Below are 24602 nucleotides of genomic sequence, written 5' to 3'. Positions count from 1 at the left end.
AGAGAGAAAGAAAATAAAAAAAAGAAAGATTGAAAAAGAGAACAACCTACATACATTTGTAGCTCACAAGCTAAATCTGACACAGGAAGAAAACCAGCCGTTGTTAGTAAATGAACCTGCAGTCGACTCAGTGACTGTGTCACATGCAGAACATACAGAGTGGAACGTGTTCAGAGAAGAGTGATCATGCCAATGTGGCCCTTCCCACACGCAGGCAAGAGGAAGGCCTGGAGAACCTCGAGGCTCGAGCAGCTGGCGGCCGTCCCCAAGCACAGGAAAGCAATTCAAACAGGATCATAAAAACTGGGCAGTGGAAGACTGGAAAAATGTTGCCTGGTCTGTCTTGCCTGCTCTGTTGCTGACCATGTCCGTCACTTTGTGAGCGCAGTGTAGCATCTTCTGATGGAAACTTCCAGCAGGATGATGCACCATGTCACAAAGTTCACATCATCTCCACCATGACGATGAATTCGCTGTATTCTAGCGGCATTTATTGTTCGTTTTGGATGTTACTTAACGGTTTCTTGTCTCTGTTTTAATGTTTGCTTTGTGTCTGACTTTTGCATTGTTCTATACTGTTCTATATTCCACTCAGCTTTGCTTGTGGTTAAATGACCAGCCCATTCTTGTGTTTCCAGCGAGTCTCACTTGTCTTACACCATGCATCATGTTTTGAATTCAACGCCTACTGTGTATTTAGTCATTACCTTCCTGCAAATAAATATGCCTTTGTCTCTCTTTGTTTGACACCACATCCTCAGTCTCTCTGTTTCTTGTTGTTTTTCTTCATGTTACGTTTAGTGAATTGTTAAATCTACCCGCCTGTAGTCTTGTGTTTGGATCCTTCATCCTTATCAATTTTCAACCATGGATTATGGTGGAAAATCCTCATGGGGAGGACAGGAAGACACTGTAATTCAACTTTATTTGTAAGACATTTTAAAAACAAATGTGTAGAATTATAACTAAATAGCATAAATAGCGTTTAAGAGCACATTAAAATGTAAAATACTAGAAATAACTGCAAAATAATTACTAAAAACTAGAATCAGATCAAAATTTCAACTTATCGTTTTGTACAAAAAGCCAACGTGAACAGATGGGTCTTCAGCAGACATTTTAAAACAGATACAGAGGAGGCCTGTCTAATACGGAAAAGCAGCTAGGTGCTGCTTTTCTGTCTGCTTTCCATAGTCTAGGTAAGAGCTACTCAATTAGATATTAAGGTGGGCTAGATTTTCAAATAAAATAAATTATCAGTGCCAGTAAATAAAGTAAGGGAAAAATGAATCAGTAAAATTAAATAAATTAATTTAAAAAAAGACACATTTTGAAAATGAAGTAGTTTATTAATTTTTCTATTTTAAATTCAGTCCCACATGACAAGGGCAAATCATAGACTGTATATAAAGAGATGGACGGAGCCCTCGTGACGTCACTCATAGGTTTCTGAAGAGCTGAATTGAAGCTCGGTGGGCGGTTCCTACCATCGCCATCTTGGCAGGAGCATGCGTGTCATCTCGCCCGGAAAATACAAATATGGGCAAAGAGGTGGAGCTGAGATGGGGGCTGTGAGCGTCTTGGTGGATGATTGACATCGAGGTAACTCCAAGCTGCCTGTAGCTAAGAGCTAACCGAGCTAACCTGGAGATAACAGGAGATAACCAGCTAAGCGAGGTAAGCGGGCTAAAGCTAAGTCACGTTGTTAACCGGCTAAAAACCGCGGTTGTTCTACATTCTTCTTACTTAAAGTGGGAGATTGGTACCTGTCAATCAAAAGGACACGCCTCTAAATATGCCGAACTTCGAAATTAAATTACTTTTAAACGGGCGAGTTAGAAAAAAAATTCACTCCCCCCCACAGTTGTCATGAAGGTAAACCTGACCTATTAAACCAAAAATTGATTTTTGAATCAGGCTGTAAACATGTTTATTTCTGCCGTGAAGTTGGCCTTTTTAACATGGGAGTCTGTGGGGATTTGCTCTGTTTTGCAGCCCCTAATGGATGAAGGAGGAACTGCAGTTTTATGCACTTCCACATAGGCTTCACTTTTAACCACTGGAGGTTGCCGCTTGGGGCAACTGCACAAAATAAAATGAAAATTCCAGTTAGAGCCCATTTTTCTCCTAACTTTTAACATAAAAAGATCATATCAAACTAAACTTCTTGATGTGGTGCCTCCTCAAATTATAATCTTTAAACACCGCCTCACACTCATTGCATATTAAACACATCAGTTTGGCGCTCGAATGTGACAGAAAAAACACTTATCAGTCCAGGCGGGGTTAAATCTGCGTCATTCATTGTCAGTTTAGCGTTTTGGGACAGAGCGACATGCTTGCTAGTGCTGTTCTTACAACTTCACAACACAAAAACACGCGCTGGGGTTAATTTTGATAGGCAACCAGGTGTTGCATTCATGGTCTGCAAATTTGTAGGATTGTAGGCTACTTAATCAGCGTAGGAATGACTGAAGGTTCTTTATTAATATCTTTATTCTTTTACATAAGCTGGGCCACATAGAAGTTGGTTCTGGGCCGCATGTGGCCCGCAGGCTGCCATTTGAAGAGGTCTGGTCTAGGTGCTGCCACCCCAAAGGCCCAGTCCCCGCTGAGCTTCCATTTAGTTTTTGGCAAAGTCAGGAGAAGTTGGTCATCTGACCTGAGTGCCTGAGGGGTAGGAGCTCAGAGAGGTGTAGCCAGACAGCACCATTCAAACACGTAAAGGCAAATAAAAGTAATTTAACTATTACTTAAAATACGAGAAACTATTTTATGAATCTGACTGAAGAAGAAGAGGCTTTTTCCGTTCCGTGGGAACATGGAATATCAGAGATGGAGTGAAAGAAGCCGTGACTTAATCAGCGAACCAATGTCTCCATGTGCTGTTTACCACTGGCAATAAAACTTAACTGCTTGTAAAGAGAAGTCTCACTTCCATTTACGTTATACACTTTGTGGTTTGAACACCTCGAGATGCTTTTTCACACTTGCGTAGGCTGCATAGTAAACAATGATTGAATTTTAAATAATCCTTTTATTATTTAGCATCTTGAAGGTCAAACATCAAAGAGAGTTGATAATAAATAACACATCAAACATTCTTCTTTGCTCATGCAACCTATTTTAATCTGTTTCTTTTTTCCTTTTTTCTTTGCACCGTCCTTGTCGCAGTTCTCTCTGCTGTCAGAAGTTCGAGGTCTGGTCACCCCGCAGGACCTGGAGCGCTTCGATGGGCTGGTGCTTCGACGTGAAATTCAGGCTCTGAAAGCGCGGCGGGGAATGGCCGGAGCAGCAGCCGTGCAGCCAGACTCTCTGTCCATGGTGTCATATCCAGACACCCTGACATCATCTTCAGCCAGCTTCATGACCAACACCACCCTCAGCTCTGCGCGGGTAAACTAGCTGCATTACCTGCGGCTTCTTTGATTCATTTGAACCAGTTTAGATTTACAACAGGGATTATGTGCCGAGGTCTGTTGAAAGTAACATTTTCTCCTTACAGGAAAAAAAATTTGTCTTGCTGTCAGTATCCTACAAGTGCCGTTTTTTTTCAGCTCATTCTTCTTTTCCTGTCAGCTTTGAGCGTGACGCAGAGCTAAAGACTGCATTCTGATTTAATTTTTACTGTCAGCTTAATTATGGAAAGACATATTGACACATTTCACCAGCCACTTGTTGAGACTGAAAGGTCATTCTAGTCTATGTTTGATAAGTCGTATTTTATCTCCTACTTCCATTACACCCGCCTCACTTTGTGCTAAATAAAAACTCCTTTTCTCACCTTTCTGTAGGAAAGACTGCTCTGGCTGATAGATATGATGGAGGTAGGCGTTTTAGCTGAACTTGATTACTTTCATCAGAAACACACACGTACAGAATACACAGAGAAGCAAAGACATGTTTAAGTTGTAGGGAAATTTAAGCAAAAAAAAAAAAAAATTTGTCATGGTTTGAGCTTTTGCAGTGAATGTGTTTGCTGTGCTTTAATCTTTCTTTTCTCTTTCTCTGGCTTGGCTGCTGCTCTTAGAGTCCTAACAAAGTGGGCCATGAATGGCTTTGGTTTTGTCTGATTGGTTTTATGTGAATGAAATCCCTCTTACGATGAGAAAAGATTGAATGGTTATAAGTTTGTTCATTTTTTCTAAAGAACTTTATTGGAGACGGGACAGATGATTGTAGCCATTGTGACACCAGCCGTTGGGTGGAAACTACCAGTTTTTAGCACCAATTCATGACAAATTAAGCTTTTAAACATTGTTCAGTCCATTTTTTCCCCTGTTTTTTCAACCTTTATTTAACCAGATAAAAATGGATTGAGATCAGGATCTCTTTCACAAGGGTGGCCTGGCCAAGAGGTCAGCAGCATATGCCATAAAAACAGTAACAATCAGGTGATGGTTTGAAGCAAAACATACAGATTTGCAGGTGCAGTAGTATTTTCAGGTTCGGATGCAGATTATAATCCAATTAACCCTCATGCGTGAAATATTAAAACATCAATGCCATACTACATTTGTTTATTCTTCAGTATATCGGGTAGCAAAATTGCAAATGTACCATCCTCACTTATGAATATACAAGAAATAGGTGTCCACTGTAGTGGACATGATGCATTAAAGGGTTAAAATAATCCATATGATCCACTTTAGTTCAGTTTATAATAATCGTTTTCATATAACAGCCAGTTTCTTAATAATTATACTAGAGCTAAAGAAACCAACAGTATATCTATCCATCTATCCATTCATCCATCCATCCATTCATCCATCCATCCATCCATCCATTCTTTTTCTAGGCCACTTCATCCAATTAAGGGTCGAGGGGAAGCTGAAGCCCATCCCAAATTAGTAGCCAAGAGGATGTCTGCAATCTGAGCAAGTTGCTCTGGTGGGAAAGTGTGGAACTATAAAACCTTTAGGATCTTGGTCACAAAGTGCTTTATATGTGAAGAGAAGAACTTAAATTTTGTTTATGGCTTTATTGAGAGACCAGTGAAGAGAACCTAAAAGAGGAGAAATGAGATTTCTACTGATAGTTTTCATCAGAACTTCAATTGCAGCATTTTCAAACGGCTGGATACCTGAGCATTTTTGGGACCGCCTAATATGAAACTGCAGCTATCTGGTCTTGAAGTATAAAATACATAGACTGCTTTTTCAGCATCATTTTGAAGCAAGAGGGTCTTAATTTTGTCTCAGAAAGTCCTAGAATATTGGTTTGTATTATTGCCAAAGGACTGATCCTGGTCAAAAATATCAGCAAAGTTCCTTACTGTTGTACCGGAAGCCAAAATTACGCCATCCAGAGTAATTAAACAGCGAGAGAAACACAGTTGCAAAGACAATGTCAGTATTGTCTGAATTAGAAAGAGAAAGTTGAGACTCATCCAGGTTTTTATGTTTTTAAAGTAGCACCACATAACCTTCTGACTTCCAAACTCTTTAAAAGCTTCTGATTCCTTTTTATATCAACTGGATATCAATAAGTTGAGCATTATGACTGCAATCCACTGCTGATTCAGCAAAGAAATCCAAAAGGACATTATCAGAAGAAGTAAAGAAAGAAAACAGAGACATAAAAGGAAGTAAAACAATAGTCAACATCAGACCGACTTTTACTTACTCGAGAAAGCTCAAAGAAGAGACATGATGCAAGACGGACACTGAATTAGCCATTGTTATGGGGTCCCTCAGTGAGAAAATTTCACCAAAGTTCAGTAGTGCGCCTGAAGGCATCTTTTTATTCTGATCAACTGATTAGTTTCACCAGGCCTCATGGATTAATCTGAGTATTATCTGTATAACATGGGTATTTATGCCATGTTGTCTTATAATATTGCCTGATGGAAGGTTGTACATTGTGAAAAGTACCAGTCCAATTACAGAATCCTGAGGCACTCCCTGACTTATTCTGGTGTGTGTAACAGACTGAATATTCATTCCTTCATTCATTCATTTTCTGAACCCGCTAAATCCCAGTAAGGGTCGCGGGGGAGCTGGAGCTCATCCCAGTAGCCTTCAGGTGACAAGACATGTCGCCAGTCTATCGCAGGGCCAAACTGAATATATCAGATAAATATTACTTAAATCAACCTAATGTGGTTTCTTTACCCCTATAACATTCAGACAAGCAAAAAGCCCTGTGTTTTGCCATTTGTTTTGGTCAAGAATAAACAGAATACAAGTTTTTTTTTAGCAAATGGTTGCGATGTTAAAAAGAAGTTAATCATAATAACAGTAAAATGGTTGAAATTTGAAATAGTAGTGTTATAAAAAAAAAAAAAAAAAATTCACTAAGCTTGGGTTTTACATACCCAAACCAATTGGTTGAGATGCTCTGGCAGGTTTATTTCCACAACTTTTTCTCAGTAATTGATCAAAGTCACGGCAAATTTTCCTACCAAATGGTAGACCAGGACTTTAAAGAGTTAATCCCAATAACATGTTCAGTCCTCTTTAAGGGAATATTGTAATCAAATAGGCCAAGTATAAACAGAGATCTGTTATCCACGAGAAGATCATTGGTAACTTTCACCAGCACCGTTTCTGTGCTCTGAACCCTGATTCATTGAAACCTTTTAGGTTATTTATATGAAAATTGGCAAATAATTAAATGGAATTTTCCTTTAAGTTAAGGTTTAATCAAAGTAAATTTAAAACCTTGCGTACATGCAAGAATGATTGATTAAGTCCAGTAAGAAGTTTTATTTAAGGGAGAAACTTACTTGAACACCTTGATTGGGATGGGATCTTGAATAGAAGTTGATGTTACGACGCAACCTTTCTTGTTTGCTCAGATAGCTCACCAGGACAGAAACAAACTGATCATAAATCAGGTCCTACAGGCATCTCTGAAGCTGCTCTACTCCATGAGACATAATCCACAATACATTCATTTTAATGGCTCCACTTGGCATATCCAGGTATCATTACTGCCGATAAAACTCACAATCTTACTGTATTTGGGTTTATCCTCAGTAGGCAGCATCAAGTCTGAGCCAATGGACCTCAGTCACAAAAGGTTGATTTCTCACTCGATGTTAGGGGTGAGTCACTGCCTCAAGAGGGGAAGTTTGAGTATCTTTGATAAGGAAACTGCATAATCTGTCAAGGTGATGAGACGGCTGAGTCGAATGGAGAAGCTGTCAATTTGCCTGTTGATTCATGTTTCACCTCTAGGCTAAGCCCATGAACTCCTTATAGTGACGAAAAGGACCTCCTTAATAACACGATTTAATTCCTCCGAGACACGTCTGGAGTCATCCTGATGTGAAGAGCTCACAAGAGGGTTGCTACTGCTTCCAGACCCTGCGAGGTGTTTCAGCATGTGTCACTGGGACTCAACAAAGTAATTCTATTCATTCCCTGGCAAGGCCATTAATAACCTCAATAAAAAAATATATATTTTATGCTGTCAGTCTGGTTGACCTTCATATCCACTGGGCAGAAAGCAGACAATATATTACATAAGCAAATCTTCATTTATTACTGCAGGTACAAGTGTATCTCTAAAATTAGTGAATTAGTGAGCAAATAAATCTCAACATTCAACTAAAACCAATTTTTGTACCTGACTGATGAAGTTCCCATGCAATCATACTAAATGTTTAGATTTTTCTCTGTTTCCTGACTTCCTGTATACATAGCTTAAAAACAAGAACTTTTTTTTTCCTGGGATTTTGATGAGAGATGTCGAATATTATCAGTATACAATATTATCAGCTGATTCTGACATTAGAATGTAATATCAGAAATTATCAGTATCAGGTTTTACTTTTTTAGTTTTTAGTCTCCTCTAACTCAAATTGACAACATTTAACAGATGTTGTGCATAGTTTTCCAGATAAGTTTGTTTGTTTGCCAAAACCTGATCCAAAACTTGGTATCAGTATCGGAAAATAAGAGTTGGACAAAATTGGTATATCAGATATTGGTAAAACAGCATATATCAAACATCCATATTATTGATTATAATCCTTAAAGGGGTCCTATTATGATATTTCAAGTTTTCTGAGCTTTCTACAGTGTTACAGTGTTGAATCCTCATCAGACATGTGAACAACAGTTTTTTATCACCTAAACACATGTTTGAGTTTGAGTTCCAGCACTCTCTCCATTTGGTTTCCATGGCAACAAAAAACGTGTCGTTTTAGAGAGTTTTTTCTACTTGGAAATCCTTGTGACGTCCCGGGGGATAAGCTTCGGTGATTGGTTACCTTCTACTGGTTAACAAGGGCATGTACAAATACATCAGGCGGGTGGAAAACGTGGGATAAAGGTATTTCCAACGATGGCTGGTGAGTTTACCAAAGAGAGACATCCTGCTGCATTCGTTGCTGTGGGTTGCTGTTTTCCACTTTGTTTTCAGGGTCTGATTCAGGTTCCAACATGTAGGGCTGCATGCTATGTGTTGACATTGTATTTTGTTTTTTTATTGAGTTCATATGAGCCTAATCCTTCTGTTTATGAGACGTTACAATGACGGCGAAAGCACGTGCGGTGCGCGCTCCCGATGTAGTGCAGTGGCAGCTGACCAATCAGTGGCAATTTATATCTGGCGGGGGGCGGGGCTTAATGTGGAAGAGTCTCAATCTACTCGTTTTGCCCACAGGCTGATCTGACAGCCTACAGAGAGGGTCGGTCTGAAGTAAATAAAGCGATTTGTGACAGTAACCCGAACAATCCCAGCCCTTCTGGTCTCAGAAATAAAAATAAATTAGCCTGAAATGCCCATAATAGTTCCACTTTAATATTGATTATGATCATTGTTTAACATTTTATTCCTGCTGTAAAGTTGATCATTTTAACATGACAGTTTTCGGGGACTAATTCCCTAATTCCCCCTTCAGAGCCAACCTCAAATCCCTGCAGTTTATGCTAATTCAGACACTCCTTCCTTTCTGTTTATACACTTGTATGTTTTCCATTGTAGCTGTATTTGTTAGAAACCCCTTCATTCAGTTGAGTTTACATTCAGGCCAGTGGCTCAAACACAAATGTGTCAGCCAGTGGTAGATACATCAGCACGTGAATATTTGGTTGGATGAATACCAGCGATTGCACACATGAACACACACGCATGCATGATCATAAACAGTGTATCTAAGCTGACAGCAGAGATAAGCTGTTGACTGTCTGCAGATTTATCCGCCAAGCAGCCCTTCTCTCTCCAAATGCCTCGGATGGATTTTGCCCGCCTTTTCGCTTTCCCCTCTGAGAAGCAACATTTACATATGAGTTATTGTGTATGTGCTGCTTTGTATTCACACATATGTGTGTCTGTTTGTGCTGCTTTTGGACCCATGGGTGACTGCTACCACTGCTGTGTAAAGCAGATTAGAGAGCTGGTTGGGTTTTGAATCATTAAAACGTTGCATTTCAGAGTCACTCTCATGGCCAGGTATGTAGTAACAACTCCCCCCCCCCCATCCTAATCAACTCAACTTTAACCCTCTGGGGACCCTGGCATTGTCGCGATGCCAGGGACAATGTCGTTTAATTGAGCATAACTTTTGAACCATAAAAGATAGAAACTTACTTTTTCCCCCCTCTTAATCGGGAGACTCCGGGCTTTCAGACGGTAGTTCCAGCATCACTGTAGCCCATTCATAGGTGATACAGTGTTGTGTCAAAATAGGTGTTCCAATCAGAGCCTTTGTCTTTGCCGATGATGCCTCAGGAAACGCCTCCAAACAGTGTCAATCACTCTGCATCGGTGTCATTAGCTGCCTTCTGTATTTACAAGGCTGATAAATGATGAAAACAACAGCTTTTACGCACGCATACCATGCGTAATTCCTCAAACAAACATTTGCATTACTCAAGTACGGTAGTTTATTTCAACATAAACGACACGACGGCGTCGTAACAGATGTATAACTTGGTAACAGATACAGTGTGTGCAGCTGACAGTGATTTCGGAAAGCTGCGGTGCTTCAGTCTCCTTCAGTACCTTGCTTCGAGGTCATGCTTCGAAATTATAATACTTTATAATTATAATAAGCAAAGGAGCCTCATTTACATAGCAGTTTATGATATTTCAATAAAAAAAAAAAAAAAAAAAAAAACAGGGTATAGGACATTATGGGGCATTGAAAGGTGGTGTTTATTAGCATTTTATACTAAAAAAAAAAAGTCAGGTGAGGTTTATTTCTCTAAAATACCTTTGGTCCCCAGAGGGTTAAATCCCTTGATCTCAACCTTTAACTTTAACCCAAATCCATGACTGGTCCAGCTGTATCAGATCAAACTGCACATTTCCCTCTAAAGATGTCATTTCATGCAATCATACCTTCAACTCCCGCTGTGACTCAACCCCGAGAGACATGTCAGACTGCAAAAAGAGCTGCAGCTCCTCAAGGGGGGAAGAGCAGGAACATCAAACATGAGAGACATTTGGAGTGTCATTGAGCACGTTGCAGCTGCCGTCACATCTGACACAGGAAGAGATGAAACAGATCCAACATGTTCAGCGTCTTGGTTTGCAGAATCTGTCGCGCTTCACACTGACAAACCAAGACTTCCTGCATCTGCTCTGAGCATTTGCATTGCGGATTATAAGTGACTACAATCACATTTACAGTAGATCCCAGATAGCGTGCTCCGGCTGCTGAGCAGCGTCTCAGCATGTCGAAAGTCGATTGACTCTTGTGATGAATGGACTGGATGTAAGAGCTCCACAAGCGGCAAGGAGGGGTAATTAGGCTGAATGGATGGGGCTTTTGTTTTGGTTTAGTGGCAGAGTTAAATGAAGGGCAACATCTCTCTGAACCCCCCACCCATCTTCCAACCCCCCCACCCCCCCCATCCCCCCTGCTGCAAATTACCTCCTCTCCACCACGGCGGTGGGATCCGGCCTTCAAATCCTGCTTTGAACTGAGTTGATGGTTCTTTATCGATTTCACAGCATGTGTGTTTTGCTTGTGAAAGAAGACATGATGGCTGCTCTGTGTGTGTGTGTGTGTGTGTGTGCATGCGGGTGTGTGTGTCCGTGTCTTCTTCGCTCACCTTCCCCTCTCTGCAGCTTGCAAGCAAACGTGGGCAGAAGTGACATCTTTCCATTCTCTCCAGAAGACGTGGAGCGTTCACATTCAGGCTAATTTGGTGTTTATTTTGGGAAGAACGCACATCTGTGTTTAACATCTGCTGAAAAGCTGCATTCCACTCACTCCCTCGCTTTAATTAAACCTAAACTCCTCTGTTTTTCTCTCTCTTTGCTCTCTGTTTACACCCTCCCTTCTTCTTTTTTTTTTTTACCCTCCTTTTACCTCCTTTTCACATCTGAACGTCTCAGAATGACAGTGTGGCGGAGAGCAACGAGGAGGATCCCCCAGAGAGCCTGAACACGCTGCTGACTGACATCTCTCTGGTGAGTTCGGCCGACAGGCAGATACCCGCCTGACAAAGACGGGCACGGCAGCAGGGAGGGGGTGGGAGGTTACGGCAAAAGTGAGGAGAATGCAATAGGAGCACTTGAAGCATGGCTGACCTTCAGACTTTGTAGACGGAGTTGGAGAGGTAGAAGTGTTCGCACGGAATAAGAGCAGAAAAAAAAAGAAGATTTGAGTCTTTACATAGATGACCCTTGCAGCTTCCTCCTCCTCTCAAACCTACAGCTGCACCATGAGGTCAGAAAACAGTTTGAGTAAAAGGCTGTTTTAATCCAGGGTCATCCGCCACTTTATTTCATTATTGTTTGTTTTTTAACATTTTATTTACTTATTTGTTTTTGTCTCACTGCATTTGTGTCTCAGTGTTTCATTCCACTTTTAAGTTTGTGTTCGATCACTCTTACCTGAAATCACAGGAAACCAGCGGCATCGATCCGGCAAACACAACGTCTTCAAGTCAGCTGGTGAAGTTAGTCTGTACAACATGGTACAGATGGGTGTAATTAATTTTTCTCTGTATAATTTTTGCAGGTGCTAGTTAAAAATAATGAAATACAATAACTAAGAAGACATTTAAAAAAAAGTCTAAACTATTTGTTTGTATATTTGTGTGATTCTGTGGCGATGTGGATATATGAGGATATTTCACCCAAACTAACCAAAACTTCTTGTCTCTATTTGGATTAACTTCTCTCTGCTTTCAAAGCTACATTTTAAAGAATGCTTTTAATTATTTTCTTCTGTACCATACAGGAAAGGCAGCAAAATCTCACAACCTTGACAAAAAATTTTTAAAGTACTTGTGAAATAACTCAGATCTTTATTGACACTGAACTGACATGAGCTGTTAACAGCTTCTGGATGTCCTTACTTTATCACCACTTACATGCACAGCAATGTTCTGACTATTGACGTCAGGATCCGCGGTTAAATAGGGAAAAGACACATGCAGGACCATGAGACAGGAGAGAGGGGGATGGAGAGACTTCAGCTGGATTAGATGTGATCAAACCTAAGATGCTGCAAAGACAGGATTCATGGAGGACTTAACTAAAACTTTGTCAGAGGCAAAGACATTACAGATTAGTTATCTTTCTACAACATTAACCTCAAACTGCTAAAGAGTGAAAGAAACCAGGCAGAGGAAGTAAAAGAAAAAACAGGAGCAGGTGTGGTAACAATAGCAAGAGGATCAGGGGCACATTCCAGTAAGTTACTTTGAAACTCGAGCACGATGAGTTAAGGAGAATTCAGGGGATGTGTCTGAATATTAACTGTTTCCATAATGAGGTTTTTGATAAAAAGAATTTTGAGAATTTAGAAAATATTATCTAATAATTGCATTTTTGGCAATCATTTATAATGATATTTTATTACTACAAGGTTACTGAAAAGTTGCTGCATGTAAAAATATCAAGAGTCACTGAGAGAAAAGTTGATGTATAGTTTTAAACTGTGTTTCATCCTTTTCCACTAATGTGGCTTGAACAGCTGTGATGTTTTTATTCCCCTACAATGAATCATTTACTGTGTCTGAATGGACAAAGTCTGCACCAGATCTACTAAAATCCCAATTTGCAAGTAGTAATTTGCATGTGCAATCCAGAATTTTGGGCATGGGGCTGAAGCATCGTTTGTGGGTGATTTGCTAAGAGTGATTGCATAAATGTCTAAAGGTGCAAACATGTTGGAGACTCCCTATTTAAATGAGGGTTTGGGGGATTTTCATGGTTTGCAGAATGATGAGTTTGGAGAGAAAGCATGAGCTAAAGCAAAGAAATCTGACTTCCTCACAAATAAATGCTGTATGGGAGCAAAGGCATATAATAAAACTTCTGCAAATAAAACAGGTGAGGGTGTGGGGTGTCTGCTCTTTTGCATTAAAATAAAGAAAGAAAACATGAATGAATATGACCAGAGGTGGATAATCCAGGTGCTTTTAAGTAAAAGTCCTGCCATGTTTTTGAATCTGCCTGTGCATTTAGAACAGGTGTTTTCACTAACAGGCTCATCTACCTTGCAGTGGAGCTGAGCTAATTAAATTCATCTGGTTTAATAACTGGCTGGAACAGTTGCCAGACAGGACTTTTACCTTATGGCACATGGATTGTACACCTCTGACCATGACAGTCTCATTTTTCTAATATACAGGTCTCATAGACTTTTAATAAGCATCTATATCTAAAATTTGCCAGCTCGCAACTTCAAAAACAGAAGACTTTTTTTTTTTTTTTTTTTTTTTTTTTTTTTAATATATATAAAATAAAAAAATCGTGCACTGACCTGAGATATTTTGCTACATTAGTAATTATGTCTTTGGCATCACAGATGCACTGCACATTCAGCAAATGCATGTTTGCGATTTCTGTCCACATGCTCAGTGTCTGTGTGGGGCACAAGCTACACATGCTATCACTCTGGGAATTCCAGCTACTGAATTTTATGACTGCAAGGAGCGTGGAGACCCAATAACCATAGCCATCCAGCAACACATGGCCTTTAGGACTGACAGCACATGAAGAACAGGATTGGGGAATCCCAGCTGGGACAGCTACTGTACATTGGAATGACCCAGATGCAAAAAAAAAAAAAAGAAAATGCAGATTTGTAAGCAGTTTTGTCATTGCGGGTATTGCAAGACTGTTCCTCATGGCTCCAAATCCATCCTGAGTTCCTCACACAGGTCAATAATAGCAATGCTGGACAAGTGATATGTTTTAATAATTGTTTCCTTATTCATACGAAAAATATTCTTATAATTCTCTGCATAATTCTTAATTCTTAATTCTCTGCTTCTTGTGACAATAACCATAGCCATGTGTGCGCAATTACGCACAAAGACTTCTTGCACCTCCTTTTGAAACGTGTTAAATATTGGTGCATTTTCTATTAGCATACCGTGAATATGAAATTAAAATATTGAATTTTTTTTCCCTCCCAACACAAAATAATAACGCCCCATATTGCGTATTCATTGCAGTAGATGTACTGACTGGATGCGGACGCACCATTTTGCACCTTTGAAAACTGCAACCCTCAGTGCGCTGTTAGTAAATTAGTTTTTACATGTTTTTTTGCATCTGCCTTGAGTTTGCACACATTTTACTACATGCAAACCTTTAGTAGATCTGGCCTTATGTGTGGGAAGCAATAATCCTCTGGGCTTTAAAACTGCAGTACTACCTTTGTTTGATACATAGGTGCTACCACTTGGGTGGTCTTAACGCCTGATTGAAGTAGTTCCCTGCTGTTCAGCCAGAAGTATTTTGGTCACTCACAGCCGCCATTCATTCACAACTGTGCTTGTAATCAGAAATAATTTCTTTATAGACATTCAGATATATTTATGCTCAAGACTAGGACCTTAATCAGGTAAATGTTAGAATATTTCTGTGCATGTAAACAAATCTGTGGGCAAGTAGCTGAAGTCTGAACTTGCTTGAAATCCCATTTTCTGTTTCGTCTTTCTAAATTAAAGGATTTTTTTTTCTTGAGAAGCAAAACTTGAAGCCTTTGAAAGTTGTAGCTGCAAACTCCTTTCAGAGTGACTAATCTGACGATTTCAGCTTGAAGTTTTGGACCAAAGTGTATTAGTTACACCCATAATCATTCATGATGAATATATCCTCTCACTTCAGGATGATGTTCAGTCCACCACAGCTGAGTCCCCCCCTTCCTTCAAGCCTCCACCCCCACCGGGGGCGCAGAGGCCAAGTAGACGAGACCTCCTCAACAAGTGCCCCTCATCTGAATCCTCCCACTCAGGCTTGTACTTCACAGCCCCACCTTCACACAGTCACAGCAAAGAGCCGGGATATGGCCCTGCCTCGCCCTCATTACACCATAAGCGCCCAAAAGACCCCTCTCGGGACTACGCTGCCATCATAAAGAAAGAAACCTCAGCGCCCCCCAAGAAAGACAAAATCAGATCCGCTCAGTTGGCCACAGTCACGCAGCATAACATCGGCCCCTTCCCGAGGGTACAGTCCCCGGGCAGAGGTACCAAAACTCCTGTTCGGTCCCCTTCACCCCCACCGCCACCACCACTCCCTGCTCCGTCTGTACCACTTTCTCTTCCAGTTAAGCTGGTGTCCATGTCCAAACCCGCCCCGGTTCCCTCCCCTGCCTCCAAACAGCAGTTTGTTATAGTGGAGGTTCACAGACCCAATGCAGAACCTGACGTCAATGAGGTGCGGCCCCTTCCACAAGCTCGAGGTGAGAAACACACTCCAGGGTCATAACATCATCCATACATCCATCCATTAACCGCTTAAGCCTATAAGGGTCACAGGGAAGCTGGAGCCTATCCCAGCGGTCACTGGGCAAAAGGCAGGGTACACCCTGGACAGGTCGGCTTTCCATCACAGTGTGTCATTACATCACACAACTGATTGTAGTATAATATTCTGACTCCTGGTATCTAGCAAGGGGCAGAATATAGGTATAATATTGTGCATAACAGGATTTTGAGCGATACTTTTTTACCATAAAGTAATGCAACATGTTTCAGAAACTGCACGTCTCGAATACGATGCATACGGCTTATTAAGGTTAGGTATACATGATTATCAGAATCAATCCTGTTTGAGACATCTATACAACAAAGATAAAATACACTGCAATGTGGGTGTATTTCCATATTCTTGCCAGATTCTGAGCCTCTTTAATCATCACATATATTTCTTCTGATGGGTACAATTAAGGATACAATTATTGTGAGTGCAATCTCTAAATGTGTATTTACTTGTGCCTAATGTGCTGGAATGAGCAATTACCCAGAACATTGTGTTGCATAGGTATTGCATTAAAAACATCACTAATCTTTATGTGTGAAATCTGGTCGTTTCCAAGAAAATCTTACCAATCCGTGCAGTTTGAAGACATCTCATTCTGTTTATGTCCATGTCTAATAAGACCAGAAAGCTCTGGAAGATGATGTGCAGGAAAAGAGGAGAATGATGAAACATGAAGATGTTAATGCAGATCAGCGTGTGATGCAGCTTCATGACATTTCCTGACGTTGTGTCTGCCTGCCTCCCTGTAGGTGGAGCCCTGTCTCAGCTGTCAGATAGCGGGCAAACCCTCAGTGAGGACAGCGGCGTAGACATAGCTGAGACAGGACACGTCAGCAAAGACAGTAGCCCTCATTCCTCACGCACACGCCTCCCCCGGGACAACCAGGGGGGCGGAGGTGACAACCCCTCCAAACCGGTGAGAGGAAGACTTAGACCAGCTGTGAGCTAAATATGGAAGAAGGGGATTAATAATCAAACTGTACTATTATTGATATTTGATTATTTGATCAGTAAGTGCTGGTGTGCTTGTGAGGATATGTTTTGACTTTCAGTCGCCTTTTCTGAGAAAATGCTTTTAAAAATATGACATCTAACAAACCCAAAGCAGAAAAGGAATAAACTGTATAAAAGATGCCAATTTCCCAATGTTTATTTATATTTTTCCATTGTATACAGTATAAGCCCAACACAAGAGCAACTCCATACTGGTGCATTTGTTAGTGGGAAATATTGTTGGATATTGGAAAAAATGGAATATTTTCATAGCTTGGTATCCGTAATGCAGAATATGTTTTTTCTTGATATTTTTTGCAGGTCTTGTTTGTAAAAAATAATAAATAAGCAGCTTAAATGAAATGAAGTTGTGAACAATCTTGGGCTCATACTGTTTGGAGTTAAAAGATAAACTAAATGCAAACGTAAGAATCACTGCATCTATTTAAGTCTAGTTTCATCTCAATTGGCATTTTCCATTCTGCCCCAACTCTTGACTGAATAGGGCAGGGATCTGTAAATCTGGTTTTAGATGTTTTCTACTTCAACATATCATTAGTGGCTTGTTAACAGATTTGTGCAAAACTTAACATCAAGCCATTGGAGCTTCACCTGATTTGCATCAGATGTGTTGGAGCAGGGAAACATCACAAACCAACTAGACAGTGTGGAAGTTAGATTTGAACATGCAGGTCAACTTTTGCACCTGGTAAACAATGATCTGTTGAAGTAACATCAACACCAGTGGTCAGCTTGGACAGTGTATAATTAGCAACTTGTGACATGCCTGTCCATGTAAAGAAGTGGATAGGGATGAGCCCGATATAAGTGACTGGCTTTCTCCTGAAGAAGGCCTTCCCCTTGATCACACTGATGCTGTGTTAGTCTGTAATAAATGTAGTCTCTTCCTGCCACCATCAGCTGCTGCCGTGTCCTCTCTGTAGCATCAATAGAATAGAATATTCCACAACAACAGCAGACCACAAAGACCACCAAGTCAATAAGCAACATGCAGATTTGCCTTAAAAGGCGATTCTACTCAATTCCTGGGAACCACATTGTACCAGATCAAAGACTAGATCTGAAATTTGTACTGAAATATTCTCCATAGAATATGGATTCATTAAAACACAGTTTATGATTTCTAAAATATTTATTCTCTTTCTAAAAATGCAAATTAGGCTCATTTTGTGACATGTTAGCATCTGGACCTGGTAAACATGCGCCCATTGTTAACTGTGGATGCACTCCATTTTTGTGCAGTTGATCAGTTTTCAAAATGCATTTTGAAACTGAAACAATGCCATACAAACCTCTCCAGCAGCTACAATAATGGTGCATTACAGCGTTGCAAATGTACTAAAGAAGCCAATGAGCTTTAAATCGCTTTAATTAACAGAAGAAAAAAAAATCCTTAAAAAAAAAAAAAAAAAAAAATTCAAAAACACAAATATTTCTGTTTTGGCTCGATTCGGCACCATTTTCTTTTTTGTGTGTTCCTTTACATCACACAAATTTCCGTGTATCCTCTCGGTCTTATTTTCTGTTTTTGGTGTGTTTTCTGTGGCAGCATTACAGCGCCTGGCATGTACACTACGTGGACGCACACGTTCCTGGAAACCTTTCTGGCTTTATGAAAAACAACTATTAAAAACAAAACTAGATGTGCTCAGTGTGAATGTAGTCTTTTAAAACAAGTGTTTTGTGAACCTGGTACATTTAACAAAAATATCTTCATAAAATGTTGTTTTTGTCAAAAACTGGTTGGCATCTTTAGCTCCGACATTGTTTAATACATTTATTTTTGTACTTTTTAAATCAAAATGAGTACATATATACGAAGTACTGACATTATGTCACATCGTAATATCTTCAAATCATGATTTTTTTACACTTTATATTCACAGTTTCAGGGTCAAAGATGGTTTTGAATTAGACTTTGATTATTTTAGATCAGCCCAGATGCAGAGGTACAGATGTGTGTGGTGCAGTAGGAAAAACAAGCTTAGGATTACATGACGTTAATCAATTTGCTTTATTGCTAATCCTCCTCCAGAGTCTGCTCTTAATCCTAACTGTGATTTCTTCTCTCTTCTCTCTGTTTGCTCATGCAGTCTGGTTTTTTTTTCTCATTTGTCGCTTTATTTCTCAGTTTTGTCATTCATTCAGTCACATGTTCCATCATTAATTCAGCCACTGTAACGTAATGAAACTCCAACCCCTCTGCTCCTCATTGATTGATGTCAGGAATAACAAGTAAGGATGGGAGTAGTCTTGATTGTTTATGATGAGATGCTGTTCAACTATTTTTTTCCCTTCCCACGATGAATTTCTTCTGGATGAATTTCTTAAACAGTTAAATTGACTGTGTAGCATAAAAAGCTTTTTACTAACAATGCGTCAAGGTTTTACTGCCTGCTTCATCACCCCCCGTGAGTGTCATCACGGGGTGCTGAAACGAGTAAGATTATAGCCTCTTAAAAATCTGCCTGAAGGAAAGACAGTTTTTAACCAGCTTGGGGGTCTTTACTTCTTTTTGTCTGATAAACATAAAGAATTTTAGGCAGCTGGTGACATGCAAGGCATGTAAATATGGCCTAGAATAAGTAACAATACCTTTGTGAACTACTTATCTCTCGTTCTCGCTCTCTCTCTTTGGTAATTCCTGTGAAACTGCAGCATGCTTTGGGGGTTTTCTGTCAATATAATATGATCAATCAGCCACTGGACAGCACCTGGAAATGTCATGACATTGCATGAAGTTTCAAGTTCACGTTTTAGTGGGAATTTTCCTGTAGAGATGCCCTTTTAGCTCAAGAAGTACTGCAGAAAGGACAGGAAGTAGAACATGATGTGAAAATCAGTCACTGTATCAAGAAGCTGAAAATGATGAAGCTCCCTTTAGCGCTCATAATTATTACATACATTTTAACATATCCGTAGTATTAACAGACAGGAGGGAAAAAAGCAGGTACTATCAACACATACCCAGGAGTCAATTCCCAAGTTGTTTGAATATTTTCAGCAAAAATCAAGACAAAATTTGACAAATACTCGGATTGACACATCAAGATCATTGAAAATCCACAGCACCTGTAAATGGCTAAAGTTAATGGTTGGATCAGCAGCAACCTTCGGGAGTTAAAAGTGAAGCTGAAGAAGTGTAAATAATTGCAGTTCAACCTTCATCCACTGCAAAACAGAGCAAATCCCCATTAACCCCCATGTTAAAAAGATCAACTTGACAGCAGCAATAAACATGTTTACAGCCTGGTACAAAAATAGATTTAATAGGTCAGGTTTACCTTCATGGCAACTGTGAAAGGAGTAAAAAAAAAAAAAAAGTTATACAACTTCTCCATTTAGAGATAATTTAATCTCAAAATTTGGCATAATTAGGGGGCGGTCCCTTTTGATTGAGCCATTCTAACTGGGAGACGTTCTTTAACAAGTTCACATCAACCAGATATAATCTGGTTTTAGATGTTTTCTACTTCAACATATCATTAGTGGCTTGTTAACACATTTGTGCAAAACTTAACATAAAGCCATTGGAGCTTCACCTAATTTACATCAGATGTGTTGGAGCAGGGAAACATCACAAACCTGCAGGACAGCAGACCACAAGGACCACCAAGTCAATAAGTACCAGATCAAAAAACTAGATCTCAAATTTGTACTGAAATATTCTCTACAGAATATGGATTTATTGAGACAAAGTTTCTGATTTCTAAAATATTTATTCTCTTTCTAAAAATGCAAATTAGGCTCATTTTGTGACATGTTAGCATCTGGACCTGGTAAACATGCGCCCATTGTTAACCGTGGATGCACTCCATTTTTGTACAGGTACAGGTTTTCAAGTGCACCAGCATCAGTCCGTGCAGGCAGGGGTGGGGATTTATTATGATGGGTGCACCATGATGGGTGCACCATGCAGTCAGTGATGTGCATCACCAGAAAAGCCTTAGACCATATTTTAAACAATATTAAAGAGCTTTTGTAACTAAATAAAAGAATAAAAATAAGCCACCTATCTAACAACAACTACCTAACAACACACAAAGCATTTATTATCCCTAAATTAAGCTAAAATAATAGTTCTAAGTAATAAAGTACTAAATGATGAGCTTTTTGGGAACTATAAGAGTTGGCTCTTTGTAGTAAATCAAGCCAAAAGAGCTGAATCTTTGAAAAAAGTCAAACCTCCCATCACTTATGCTGATGCTGACTTGTTTATTTTCTATTTAGTAACAGATTATGTGGTGCATTACTGCCACCTACTGTGGTCTGATCCAGTGTGTCACTATCTGGGATGCTCAGAAGTCTCATTTTTTGACCTTTCTACTGCTTCATAAACAGTTGTTTATACTTCTATAAACCACAACTGCCTAAAGGTTTTTCTGCTCCTGTAAATCGCAACCCTTACTGCAAGCCATGAGAACACATTTGTTGAGTGAACATAACCAAACACTAATTTAGCATAAAATTAAATAAACAAAAACGGTCTCGCATTAGAGATGAGTGGAGGTCCTGTTTCCGCCCATGACATGACCTGAAAGCTTGTTTCCTGGTTCCTGAGTCTTGTATGTCCTCGATTGTTGACATAAAACCCCAGGAGCATATTTCAGATAATTCACAGTAGAAAGAAACACCCCCCCCATGATAACAGAAGCTTTGCAGGAGCTGAAACAGAGATAACAAGGAAGTAGAAATGAAAGTTAATGAGTTTTTTTTTTGGTTTTTTGCCTCGGAGTTGCTGCACCTTCATGAATATATTTTCAGAGCTGTGTGTGTGCATGTAAAGTCACAAACCTTAGGAGGAATTTATTTCTAAACAAAAAAACCAAACATGAGCTGATAAATATGTATACATACCACAGAGGGAAGCCAGAGCACAAGAAAGAGCTTGATAGTATGAAAACACATATGGTGTTTTTATGTTATAACTTGTGTAATTCCTCTCTTTTTTGGCTTTCAGCCGGGGCTGTTGGAGCCCACCTCCACTTTAGTGAGGGTGCCAAAGAGTGCCAGCACCCTCGGCATTGCCATTGAGGGCGGAGCCAACACTCGCCAGCCGCTGCCACGAATCGTCACCATCCAGGTGAGTCGGGAAGAAGACATTCTGATAAAGCTTCGAGCTGGCAGTGTGTGTAGGTGGAAGGTGCATCTATTGAGATTACTCTGGCTGTGATTATTCCACAGACATGAAATTTCAGAGGGAGATCTGTTTTTCAGTGATGTCCACTGTATTTGACTGTGGGAGATTTATTTTTGTAGTTAATTACAAGACTTTTACTATTAACTTAAAAAATAATCACATAATTCCCAGCAAATCCAATGAAGTTTGGTGAAAAATAAAGTTAATGACAAAATTAACCCATTCTAACCCTACCTCGTCTCATTTCTATAGTGTTTTTATGTTATATGGTGACCCTTAACATAGCTGTAGAAAGGGAAAAAAAAAAAAACTAACTAAGAAGCATTTGATGTGAACTTGTTAAAGAAAGTCTCCCAGTCAGAATGCTTTCCAGGAGTGTGTCTGTATGTGATCAAATGAAATACTTGTGCACCTGGGTAAGCAGCGAATCCCCAGCATCCGTCTCCCTGGCCTCATTTACAGTTGTGCTCATTAGTTTCCATACCCTGGCAGAATTTATGATTTCTTGGCCATTTTTCAGAGAATATGAATGATAAGACAAAAACTCTTTGTTCACTCATGGTTCGTACTTGGATGAATCCATTTATTACCAAACAACTGTGTTTACTCATTTTAAATCACAATGACGACAAAAACTACAAAAAATGACCCTGATCAAAAGTTTACATACCCTTGAGATTTTGGCCTAATAACATGCAGACAAGTTGACACAAATGGGTTTAAATGACTACTAGAGGTAACCGTCCACACCTGTGATCTATCTGCTTGTAATAAGTGTGTACATAAAGGTTCAGTCAGTTTCTGGGCTCCTGATAGACCCCTGCAGGCGCTGACATCTCTGGATTCTGTGTCATGGAGAAAGCAAAAGAATTGTCAAAAGATCTTTGGGAAAAGGTAACTGATCTGTATAAAACAGGAAAGTGATTTTAGAAGATATCCAAGGAACTGAGGATGTCAATCAGCTGCGTTCAAACTCTAATTACAAAGTGGAAAATGAGAGATTCTGTTGAAATCAAATCACAATGAGATCAACCAACAAAGATTTCTGCGACAATGGATAAGAAGATTGTTCGAGATGCAAAGAAAACCCACAGATGACTGAGATCCAGGACTCTGGTGTGGATGTTTCAAGATGCACAATAAGGAGGCATTTGAAGAAAATGGGCTGCATGGTCACCAGAAAAAAGCCTTTACTACGCGAAAGCCTCAAAAAATCCTGCTTACAGGACGGCAAACAGCACAGAGACAAGCCTCAAAACTTCTGGAACAAAATCATTTGGAGTGATGAGACCAAAATGTAACTTTTTGGCAACGATACATTTGGCTTTTACTTAGAAGGTTTTGCATCAATTTTTTTTTTCACTCATATGAAGCCTGTCACAGACCCAACATTACTGTCCAGTTCAATCTGAGATCGTACAAAAAATGTATCATGCAGCAAACATGATCTTTTGGTTTATGAGATGTGTCAGCTGATGATACTAATAATGATAAAAGTCAAATTTGTTTTTAGGATATTGAATTATAGAATAAACTAAAAACAACAATCCATGGTGTATGATCAAAACTGACATCCATAGGGTTACATTTTAATTGTGAATAATTAAATCATCATATATATTTAAAACATGTTAATCTTTCATTGTTTTATTGCATCTTAATGTTCAAAATACAAATGTTGTAGTTAACTTTTAGTTTAATCTGACTGTTTGAGAAAAGGTAATAAGGCAATAAAATCAGTTTTCTAGCTTATTATTAATCAGATGGATCATCAAGTGATCCATATTATGATCAATGATCACGATCAGTTTGTTCGTAGAGGATTTGATGACAGTGATAATTCTGGTCTATGATGAAAACTGGTTGTGATTCCTTAACTCACCTTTAAAGTAAATAAGAAACTCTTCATTAAAAGAAAAACAAAAACAAAACAATATTGATCTTTTATATTTTTATTATCAATAAAGAATTTCACAATACACGCAGTGACAGCGTAACTTTCCTTATAAGGGCGTGAGTGTTATCCACCCCCATCATGTTTCTGACTGAGTTCATTAATCCTGAGAGCGTTTTGGATTCCAGAGTACGGCACGCCCCCTATTCAGGTGGGATTTGAAGTTATTGAAGGTGTTTTATGGATCCACACTGCCGCTGAGCTCACTCAGAGATTCCTGCTCAATTTACTCCCGATTACAACGTTAGATGATCACAGCACGACATGAATAGACCTCGACTACCTGCGATTAGGGCAGTCATTCAGGATGATTTGGCTGGTTCAGAGTGTGTGTGTGTGTTGATGTTTAAGGATGAAGGAGGTAGGACAGCAGATTGCATATCACCTCTATAAAGCGAAATCTTTGGCTCAGGTCAGTGATGCTGCTGAATACAGATACGAATCGCTGCGTATATATTATCAGCAGCCTCCATTTGAGAAAGAAATTCAAATATTAAAGCCAAACCAGAAATGACAGGTTACTCACCTCGAAAGGGCAGATAGGATTGCAACTACATGTGCACATATCTGCCTTCCAGAGTCATTTGCAAGTCAACAAAGCCTGAACTGGCTTCCACTGATCGTTTTCAAACGCAGAGGACGAGGGACTTACAATTTTTGATCAGAGCAGTGACCAGCTTCAGACTACAGTCCACATTCCATTCAACGCTGTCTCTCGGCCTCTCACTCCACAGAGGTGGTGATTGAAATAAAAAGGAGGGGATGGGGAGGTTGATTGCGAAGGGAAGGATAAAAGGTTTGGAAATC

At 39.6% G+C, this 24602-nt stretch overlaps 1 protein-coding gene across 1 annotated transcript in view; it reads left to right on the top strand.

Moving 5' to 3' along the window:
* The window catches only part of whrna (whirlin a), a gene marked incomplete at both ends in the record, with an annotated part of 233084 nt that overhangs the window by 196735 nt on the left and 11747 nt on the right, over positions 1 to 24602 (top strand). The window contains 6 exons of the mRNA XM_079257072.1: positions 3175 to 3396; positions 3795 to 3827; positions 11296 to 11370; positions 15031 to 15607; positions 16437 to 16603; positions 21662 to 21784. Of these exons, the coding sequence (XP_079113198.1) occupies positions 3175 to 3396; positions 3795 to 3827; positions 11296 to 11370; positions 15031 to 15607; positions 16437 to 16603; positions 21662 to 21784 (1197 nt within the window). The remainder of the gene's footprint in view (positions 1 to 3174; positions 3397 to 3794; positions 3828 to 11295; positions 11371 to 15030; positions 15608 to 16436; positions 16604 to 21661; positions 21785 to 24602) is intronic.

This window comes from Telmatherina bonti (genome assembly GCF_933228915.1).
Source record: "Telmatherina bonti genome assembly, chromosome: 17".
Taxonomy (NCBI): Eukaryota; Metazoa; Chordata; class Actinopteri; order Atheriniformes; family Telmatherinidae; genus Telmatherina; species Telmatherina bonti.
The sequence above is the reverse complement of the archived record's forward strand: the minus strand, read 5'-3'. Positions and strand labels throughout refer to the sequence as shown.